Source organism: Urocitellus parryii, chromosome 15, assembly GCF_045843805.1.
Source record: "Urocitellus parryii isolate mUroPar1 chromosome 15, mUroPar1.hap1, whole genome shotgun sequence".
Taxonomy (NCBI): Eukaryota; Metazoa; Chordata; class Mammalia; order Rodentia; family Sciuridae; genus Urocitellus; species Urocitellus parryii.
In genome coordinates, this window is record NC_135545.1 from 50779257 (window position 1) to 50789610 (window position 10354).

Below are 10354 nucleotides of genomic sequence, written 5' to 3' on the forward strand. Positions count from 1 at the left end.
AGACTTTTTCCAGCTCTCTTTTGCATCCTGCTCCCTCAGCTTGGAGTAGCTTCTGTCCCCCTATGGCCTCAACTAAATCCTATTCATTCTTTTTTATAAAATTTATTTTTTTTAGTTAGGTGTAGATGACTGCAGAATGCATTTTTATTCATTGTACACAGTTCAGCACAACTTTTCATTTATCTGATTGTACACGGTGTAGCATCACATCATATGTGCAGTCATACATGTACCTAGGGTAATGATGTCCATCTCATTCCACCATCTTTCCTGCCCTTTGCCCAAAGTTCCTCCATTTTTCCCACGCCCCCCACCCCCAATATGGATCAGTATCCACTTATCAGAACATTCAGCCTTTGGTTTGGGGGGTTTGGTTTACTTCACTTAGCATAATATTCTCCAAGATCCATCCATTTACCTGCAAATGCCATAATTTTATTCTTTTTTAATGCTGAGTAATATTCTGTTGTGTATATATACCACAGCTTCTTCACTCACTCATCTACTGAGGGGCATCTGGGTTACTTCCACAGTTTAGCTATTGTGAAGAGAGCTGCTGTGAACATTGATGTGGGTGCATTACTATGGTATGCAGATTTTAAGTCTTTTGGGTATAGACTGAGGAGTGGGACATCTGGGTCAAATGGTGGTTCCATTCTAAGTTTTCTAGGAAATCTGAATACTGCTTTCCAGAATGGTTGCACCAGTTTGCAGTCCCACCAGCAATGTATGAGTGTGCCTTTTCCTCCCACATCCTTGCCAACACCTATTCTTATTGTATTCTTGATAACTGCCATTCTGACTGGCATGAGATGAAATCTTAGAGTAGTTTTGATTTGCATTTCTGTAATTACTAGAGATGGTGAACATTTTCCATATATTTGTCGATCCTATTCATTCTTTAAATCCCAGCTCAATTATCACCTTTTCAGACAAGCTTTCCATGGTCCTCCCAACCAGGTCACATCCCTCATCCGCATTTTCATAAAACCATCCTAGCAATTATGAGGTGTTATCTTACACTGCAGTCATTGTTGGAGCAAGCCTGTATCCCCAAAATACCGTAAGCTTAAGGGCAGGGAGTCTTGCAGATGTTTGGTTTGCTTTCCACCACTTCCCAGGGCTTAACACTGAGCATGCTCAATACATTTGTTGTATTTAAAAAAAAAAATCTAATTGTATCAGTCAGTATCCTGAAAGGAAACAAGTGGCACATTTAATTGGGGTTGGCAAAGGTTTTTTGTTTTTTTAAAAAAAATGAAGGGGGCATTTGCTGAGATGCTTCAGGGCTATTGAGATGTTTGTAAATTGGCAAGAGTAGGAAGATCTCACCCATCCCTTGGCCAAGAAGCACAGGGAAGAAAACCTATTATGGGATTCCAGAGAAGGAGCTGGGACCCAATAGGAGCTGCAGTTGCAGAGGGGCCTAGGTACTGCCAGAGACCTGGCTCAAGGCAGGGGCCAAGAAGGAAACTCCTTGACCTTCTTCTTGGCCTCTGAGCACTTCCAGCGTCTCGCAATAGTCAGAACCAAGTGGAAGCCAATGGACAAGAGACCCAGTAAAGTGTAGGGTTTGTATGCGAGGCATCCCCCAAAAGCTCCTGTGTTAATGCAGGAAAATTCAGAGGTCAAATGGTCGGATTGTGAGAGCTGTCATGTAATCGGTCCATCCTAGGTTGAATGGATTGACGGGGTGTTAACTGCAGGCCGACGAGGTGTGGCTGGAAGAGATGGGTTGTGCCCTGGAAGGGTTCATCTGCCTTGCAGCCCCTTCCCCTTTCTCCCTCTGCTTCCTGGCCAGCGCTCCCTCTGCCTGGCCCTTCCTCCGTGATGTACTGCCTCATCTTGGACCCAGAGCAATGGAGTTGGCCCATCATGGACTAAGTCTCTGAAAAACGTGAGCCAAAGTAAAATTTCTCTCCTCTAAGTTGTTCTTGTTAGGTATTTTTGGTCACAGCAATGCAAAGCCAGCTAACACGGAGTCCACAGAGAAGCCCAAGAATGGATGAGGAGAGCAATACCCTAAGAATAGGTTGCAGCCCATGAACCCTCCTCTGACTTCTGGAGACCCCTTCTCTCCTAGTTCCATTGTACAGAAAAATAAGTATGGCGATGACTATGTCCCTGTTTGCATAGTGTAAGCCAATTAAATGCTCTTCTCAATGACTGCACAGTAAAATGACACCCTGAGAATCGAACACCCCCAGACTTCACCGAGAGCATGCTGACCAGTGACACCCGGTCAGCCGTGCCAGGGTGCAGTACATCAGGGCCAGGTGAACAAATCAGGCCTTCTGCCTCCATGAGTCCAGCTACACAGTGAAATACTTTTAGATAAGCCATCCGGAGAGCCTCTGTGCTGGGGAGTGTCTAACTTTAACCTTGAGGGACTCGGCTGGAACTGTATGTATGTATGCACGGAAGGCAGGCTTGGGGGCTAGAGTCTCTGTTGGTGGCGAGTCTAATGGGAAGCCAAATCCAAGAGACAGGAGCTCCAGGAGGTCTGCAAAGGGCATTCCCCACAATGTGCTGTGACCTAGCTTCTCTAAATCACCATGACCCAAGATCCATCTGCCAGCCTTTATCTTTCCCCTGGGCTCTGGTCACCTTGTTCCCTCAGCTTGCCCTATTCCTGGTTCTCAGGTGCTGGGCCTGTTGGGGATGGAGATGGGAGAAGAATCTTTCTTAGGTTTCCATGGCCATCTTCTCCTTGTGGACTGGCTTATTCAGTAAGTCTCCCACACCCAAGTGGTACCGCACTTACTAAGGTGGTGTCCAGTGACCCTGGGGGCTTCTCCTACCGCTTCATCTTTCCTAAGCCCCATACGTAGGCGTTTTCTGCCAGATGCTTTTCCCTGGCTGGACACGCAGGACCTCAAACACAGCACTGGACTTGAATTCGGTCTTCTCCTCGGAGAGAAAACAAGGAGAAAGAAAAGGAAAAGCCCCGTGCTCCGGTTCCGCTCCCAGCTCCTGCACCCGACAGCTGTGCCCAGCTCCTGGAGCAGCCCCTGGGCAGCCTTAGGTGACGCACACGGCATCTCGAAACCAAGGGTTCATTGTTCCATGATGAAGCTCAAAGACTACCACAGGAGCACTGAACAGATGTGGATTACTGTCATCGTCGTCATCGTTAGCGTTGCACAGTGACCAGTCCCTCACTGGGCACCCCATTCTGACATGCCAGGCGCGTGGAGCGTCACCGCCTCTTAGCCGAGTCATCCTCAGTTCTTTCCGCCCTCTGTCTCCATGGCCAGTCATCAGGCCCTGCCTGTCATACTGCCCAGTCACTGTGTCCCACAGCCTGACCTGCCTGTCACATTTGCAGGCCCCCAGGCTAGAGTACAATGGGGGCTCCCAGCCCTGGCCAACCCTTTCTCTCCCCACCCTCGAGTACCACCTGCACCACCAGGACAGATCTTGCTCACATGGCGGGAAGTTCCCACATGATCTGGAGGATGCTTGGGAAGAGAAGTCTGGGAGCCCACAAAACAAGAGCAGGGTTTAGAAGTATGTCCTGGCTTTGGGTATCTGTCCCTCTGGCCCTGCAGAGGGGTGCCCAGGTCTCAGAGTCATGCAGAGCCCAGCTGGAGCCCACCCCTTATTAGGTGGCCCTGGGCATACTATGGATGAGACATCCCATAAAGAAAGACCTCGGGGCTCTATGGAGACCCTTCAGAAATCCAGTAGAGGGCGCTGGAACCTCAGGCTTTCTCCTGACACAGCTCCTACAGGAGAACAAGATGCCTGGTCCAGAGCAGACAGGGGGGGACATTTAGTGCCTGTCAGTCTCCATGCGACTCTATTGTGTGGGTATAAACCTGTGATGGGCAGATTCATGATCCCCAAAGAAGTCTACATCCTCATCCCCAGAACCCGTGACCTCACAAAGCAGATGGGATTTTTGCATATGAGATTAAGGATTTGGAGATGGGGAGGTTATCCGGGATTATCCATCAAGCCTCCCAAAGGTCCTTAAAAGAGGAAGGCCAGCGAGTCCAAGTTGGAGAGATCTGACTTTGAAGACAGCAGGAGGGAAGTAGGAGCAAAGGAATGGGGGTGTTCTCCTAGAAGCTGGAAAGGTCAAGGAGATGGATTCTTCCTCCACAAGAAACACAGCTTGATTTTAGCACAGTGAGACCATATCCGATTTCTGACCTCCAGAACGGTAAGAGGATAAATTTGCATTTCACGCCATTATGTCAGTGGTAATTTCTTCCACCACCAACAGGAAATGCAGTTTTAAGTTTTCTAGTAGCCACCTTCAGAAAAGCAAAAAAAAAAAAAATTAACTTTGATATATTTTATTTAACCGATATGTTTAAAATCTTACTTCCATATTTACTCATGTTGACAATTCTTACTGAGATCTCCTGTCTGTTATGATTATGAGGTCTCTGACATCAGGCCTACATGGTACCCATAGCAATTGGTCCTCAGCACTGGTCAAGTGCTCAGTTCCTAGTGTGACCAGTGGCCACTGGATTAGGCAATGCAGGTCTACTAGGCTTTTCTCTTGAATGGAAGCAGAAAAGTGCTTTAGGAAATTCTGTCTAGCATCTGCAAGGGAGACAAGTCTCCCAGTGTCCTATTGAGCTTTCTGGAGCCTGTCACTCTCATGTCTGGGTGATGTCACCCACCAAGGTCCACCAAGGTACTGTTTGCAAATTGGTGACGTGAAAGCAGTCTCTGTTTGCAGAGCTTCCCCTGCCAGAGAGCAGTGTTGGGGTGCAGCCAGCAGAGCCCTGTCCTGGGTTTTGTCCAGTCCAGAAAGGGGGAAGCCGCTCTCTCACTTCCCACTCGGTTCCCACCACCTTCCAGATGACGGCCAGAGGCAGACCCCTGGGGTGTTTCATCTTTTCTCATCTATAAAACACTGATGCAGGTACTCACCCAAGGGCTTGGTGTGTGGATAAAAACTAAGTAACACAGACATGCCACACACTGCGCCCCACAGAGAATGGATCGCCAATGATTCTTTCCATCTAAGTTATCGAAGGAAGATGGAGTCCTCACAGTGCGATTGTGATCTCAATAAGGGATCACTTGGAAATGCTCGTAGCCCTTGATCCCCTTCCCACAGAAGAAACTTCAAGGAGTCAGTTCATTTCAGAGAGAAGCATCCAAAAATATGCAGATTCGAGGCGGCCATGCAAGAGGCTCCCGCCCTCCCGCCCTAGCATCATGATAGGCTTTTACTGGTGAGAAAAAGCTTTGTTTCCCTGGGCTCCATCCTATTAGAAAAACAGCTTAAAAATTGCTCCTAATCTCCCTGGAGTCTCCAGGTGCTTAATGACTTGCCACAGTGATAAACAACTGAATTCTGGGAGCCATTAAGGGAGACATTATCCACCTCTTTCCTTTGCCTTTGAGAATCAAATGAAGCTGCTTAGTCTGGGTGGAATTGGGGGAAAGCATTGGTTTTGAAGTCCAGCCAATCTACTTAGAACCACAGTTCTGTCCCCAATAGCAGGTTTGCTTCTATTTGGGGGGCAGTTTGCTTATATTTTTTTTTGTTTAATATTGGTATACTTAGCTTACAAGATATTTTATGGATGTTATAGATAAGAATTATGTGTATAATTCTCCCAAGGTAAGAATGTTTTAAATACAAAAGGCATTTGTGACCTCTCAAATTTGTGGGGAGGAATCTGTGTGGCTTTGCCAGGTCCTTTGGCTCTTATAAGACTGCCATCAAGATGCCCGTGATCTCACTTAGAGATCTGACTGGAGCAGGCTCTGCCTACAAGCTTCTTTAGCAAGTTGGCAGGATTCAGTGCTTGGAGGATATGGAGCTGAATATCTCAGTTCCCCATTGGCTGGAGGCTGCCCTCCGTTCTTTGCCACAGGGGCCTCTCCATGGGGCAGCTCAGGACTTTGGCTGCTTACACCACAGGAATGAGGAAGGGAGAAGAGACCGCAGAATAGAAGACAGTCTCTTGCAGCCTGACCTTGGAAGGGAGATCTCCCTACTTTTTGCTGTGTTCTCTTGGTTAGAAGCAAGTCACTCTGTCCAGCCTGCCCTCAAAGAGAGGGGCTTACACATGGACATGGCAGGGAAGAGGTCACTAATAGCCACTTTAGAAAAATATCACCCACTGTTTATAGATTCTCAGTGAGTGCAGTTGGCCCCCTTCAACCACACATTTGGCATCCACAGGTTCAACCAACCTCTGATAAAAAATATTCAGGGAAAAAAGTTGTATGAACATATACATTGATTTTCTTGTTATTATTCCCTGAACAACTTTGATTTCTTGTTATTATTCCCTGAACAATACAGTAGAACTATTTACATAGCATTTACATTGTGTAATAAGTAATCTAGAGATGATTTAAAGGGAAAATGTGCATGGGTTTTATGCAAATACAGACTACACCATTTTATAGAAGGGGCTGGAACAGCCACAGATTTTGTTACCAATGGGGAGTTCTGGAACCATCTTCCACAGGTATTGAGGAACAATTATGGTAGCTTCACAGTAAATGTGAAGGCACTTCAGAAAGCTATGTCACCACAGATAAAGAATCTACTGGATTATGTATTAGGGTCAGACAATTGACAATCATATGAGACTGACTGTCTATAAAACAGGTTGATTCTAACCAATGCTAAGTTATTCAAAGACTGTATTTAAAGAGGCATTGAGTTTATATTAAATATTGATTTGATAACTTGTTACCAAATAATAATATTTGGCCACTAGTGGCCAAAGACACCTCTTTCCCCTACATTAGTTTTCATCATAGATCTGTGGCCCCTTCCTTGTTTAGAATAGCCATGTCTTTAAAGAAACATGTGAAAATGTACATGTAGGTTTTCTCATTTTTCAGTATTACAAAAGCATTTAATCCTGTGTGTTCTTGATGATTAGCTGTGTATATCTTTATATTCCTTAACAGCTCTGTAACATTTCTATTCAGTAGATAAATGAAAGAGCCACCGTTCACTTAGACACCGTCTTACTCTGTGATAAAAGTTGTTTCAGAGATTTGCCTTTAAAAGCAGTGCCATGATTGAGTAGCTTTTATGTGTTATTTCCCCCCATAAATTGAATTATGTCTTTAGAATGAAGTCCCAGAAAAGCAATTCAAATACAAACATTTTAATGGCTCTATCAAATTTGTATACAAATGAGTAGAAGGCTTGGGTTGCTTTTTTATATAAGCAAATTTGGCTCCATCAGCCACAGGCTGAGCTCCTCAAAATCAGCCACCATGTCTTACTTTTTATTTTTTTTTAATCACAGCATCTAGCCTAGAAGCAACGTTCACTGAATTTTTGCAGACAGAATGATTGAACAAAAAGATGTGAACGTGAGAGATTTTGAGAAAAATGTTTAGGCCAGATCCATTATGAATTTTCTTTTTTAAAATCAAGAAATGTTTTGTTTTCATGCACCCAAGCAGAGACCTGGGTTCCCTGGTGCCCTTTCCATATCTCATTGAACCCTCACAGCGCCTCCTACAGTTCGTTTTCTGCACAGCAACAGAATGAAATAAAACCATGGGTCTGTGCCCCACCCTTGCCTTTTCAGAGGGTCCCCTGGAGACATCCTTTGGTTTGACATCAGAAAGGAAACAGTGGGTCATCTTTTCTAGAAATACTCAGCCTGACTACTGGTTCTAAAAGGAACTCCTCCCAGGTGAAGGCAACATGGAATTGTCTTCTGAATGCAGTTCAGACCCAGATAATGGGTTTATTTAGCCCCAATTATAAATCTGAATTATATTAAGTAAACAGGGCTTAATCATACTCAAAAATACTTTTATTGCTCAATACTTAGTCGGACGAATTTGCCCTGCTATCCTGCATCATATAACTCTTGGCAGTCCGGAGAACATTCCCAGACCCTTTTGTAAAAGAAATTTTCATCTAATTATTTCAAAAGCGCCCACCTTTTGATTTTAGATGGAGGAGATTCTTGTAAAGGAAGACCAAATCGCGTGAATGACACAACCAGAAATTTACTTGCACCCCAGGGTCCAGGAGACGTCGCGGGTTCCACCACCGAGCTTGGACTGCAGCGCCCCCTGGTGGGAAGCTGTCGGTGTGACCGTCCAGGTCCCCTTTCACCTGGGCAACCTCTCACCTAACCAGGGCTTGTTTCTTCTTACCTTGTGTCTCAGGTGAAGGAGGCCATGCAGCGGATCCACGACCGAGGGAATATCGGGAAGTTGATTCTGGATGTGGAAAAGACCCCGACTCCACTGGTGAGTGTCGAAGGAAATCTTTCTACACAAGAGATGAACCCAGGGGCAGAAGGAGCACAGGCAGCTTGTGGGCTGGAAGGGGCTGGGTATCAGACACCCTCACAAATGGGGGCTCCTGGGCACCGAGATGGGGGCTAAGGAGGAAAGTCGAATGCCCCAGCAAGAGCAGGTCAAGAGCAAGCCAGGGCACAGACAGGAATGGAGAGGAAAAGCAGATCCCACCCCCCACCCCCTACCCCCACCCCTCCGTGAGCTCTCAAGAGGGGAGGATTCCAGGGATGTGGCCCAGAAATGTGGGAAACCCACATTCCTGGACCTGACAGGTTGATGTGTCCACCTCTGAGGTGTCCCCTCCTGAGCCTCAGAGCTGCATCAATCTTAAGAGAAAAAAAAACTAACATTCCACATTTTAGTCAAAGCGTGTATTTTTAAAAGCAATTTGGTCTTTACAACCATAATATAGTTGAGGTCTAATAACGATTATCACTGGATGAAGGTCAGTTTAATGAGAGGGCATTTTGTGATATTTCAGTGGCTGATAACAATATGGATAGCATTTTGCAAAATGCTAAGTCCCAAGGCTGTTTGAAGGTGAATGAGGGGATAAGGTTAGGAAAGAGGGGCTGGGATTCCGGGTCCCCTGTCCATGACACTGTGGCCTTTCAACCCAAGAACGAGTCTATTTCAGCACCATTGGTAGCAGGAGACAGGCCCCCGAGTGGTCAGGAACGGCTTATCGCTCTCAAGCAAGGTAGTTGGCACTGGCTGTCCCAGAGGCACCGCTTTCTATACCCCATGAGACTGGGTCCCAGCTGGCAGAAGCCCTGCTTCACCCCAGCTGGAGCTGAAAAGCTCACCTTTCAGACCAAGGGCTTGGGACCTGCACCCACATATGTCATGGTCCTTGTTTTTGAACCTCAGGCAGCTTTTACCCCTCAGCCCCAAAGAAATAGAGATGTGGAGAACGGGTATTGGAGTGTCTTGGGGTTTGGGAGGAGACCACAGTCCTTCCAGATAGAGGACTGGACTTTAAGGGGAGAGAGGGTGGCATCAGGCTCCACAGAGGGCATCCCGAGATCTGGGATGGGCCCAGCAAGGTCACTGCTAACGCATGCATCTGATAGAAAAGGAAGCTCACTCAGCAGGTACTGGTGATGGGGACAAGAGGCGCTTTCTCTACCTCTGGGCACGACTGCTCTCGAGGAAGCCCTACCTGCGTGGCTTCATCAGATGCTCGGGGAAGGTGAGGGGTGGGTCACAGAGCCCCCCCTGACGGCCTCCATTGAATTACAGATGGCCAACGACAGCACAGAGACCAGTGAGGCGGGGGAAGAAGAGGAGGACCACGAGGGTGACAGTGAGAACAAGGAGCGGATGCCCTTTATCCAGTAGCCCAGGACCAGACAGGAGGATGTGAAGGACGGTTTGGAAGAAGAGGACCCGCTGCGAATCTCTTCTCCGCCCCAGTGAACACATGCTGTAGTCCCTGCGTGTCGTGTTCGTCTGCAGTCAGCTGAGCTAAGAAGCTGTTGATCGCTGTTGTTTTTTGGAATTAAGTGCCAAGCCCATTTCCATGCAGTATTATGTCCCTTCCCGATCTGTGTATCACACTCTCCCCTCTCCCTGGTATCCAAACCATCCATCTTCAGGTCCTTCTTGATGGTTCTAGAATAGCCTTGCCAATGCCCACCGGCCCGACACCTAAGAGACTAGATGTGGGCAAGGATGACGAGAAGACAAGTTTGGACTGAAAGGTATTGTCACAGAGAGCTGTCCGGGTCCTAGCACTCTTTGGGCCAATGAGACTCTTTGCCATGTCTCTGACCAGAGCACTCGCCAATTTGGCCGTGGGGGAAAGAAGGTAGGCCAGGAGAGATCGTCATGAGCCTATGAGTTTAAAAACTCTCCAAACAGTACTTTCTCCTCTCTCCCCTTTAAGAGGAAAGCTTCCCGACATCCATCCACTGTCTTCAGGCCATAGGTCCGAGCCACTCTCCTCTGACCTTCTGTCACTGGATCCTTTCATTGGTTCTCATTCATAAACACAGGGAGGCTGGTCTGAATTTTTCAGGATAGAAAAAATGGGTTATCTTCTTGTACTTGAAGACCAGCCACAGAGATTTCTTCTTTGAGGCCACAT

At 46.9% G+C, this 10354-nt stretch overlaps 1 protein-coding gene across 1 annotated transcript in view; it reads left to right on the forward strand.

Annotated features, from left to right (window-relative positions):
- The window catches only part of Vat1l (vesicle amine transport 1 like), a 140826-nt gene extending 130934 nt beyond the window's left edge, over positions 1-9892 (forward strand). Inside the window, exons 8-9 of the mRNA XM_026393019.2 lie at positions 8131-8214; positions 9508-9892. Of these exons, the coding sequence (XP_026248804.2) occupies positions 8131-8214; positions 9508-9606 (183 nt within the window). The 3' untranslated portion in view covers positions 9607-9892. The remainder of the gene's footprint in view (positions 1-8130; positions 8215-9507) is intronic.
- The last annotated feature ends 462 nt before the right edge of the window (positions 9893-10354 follow it).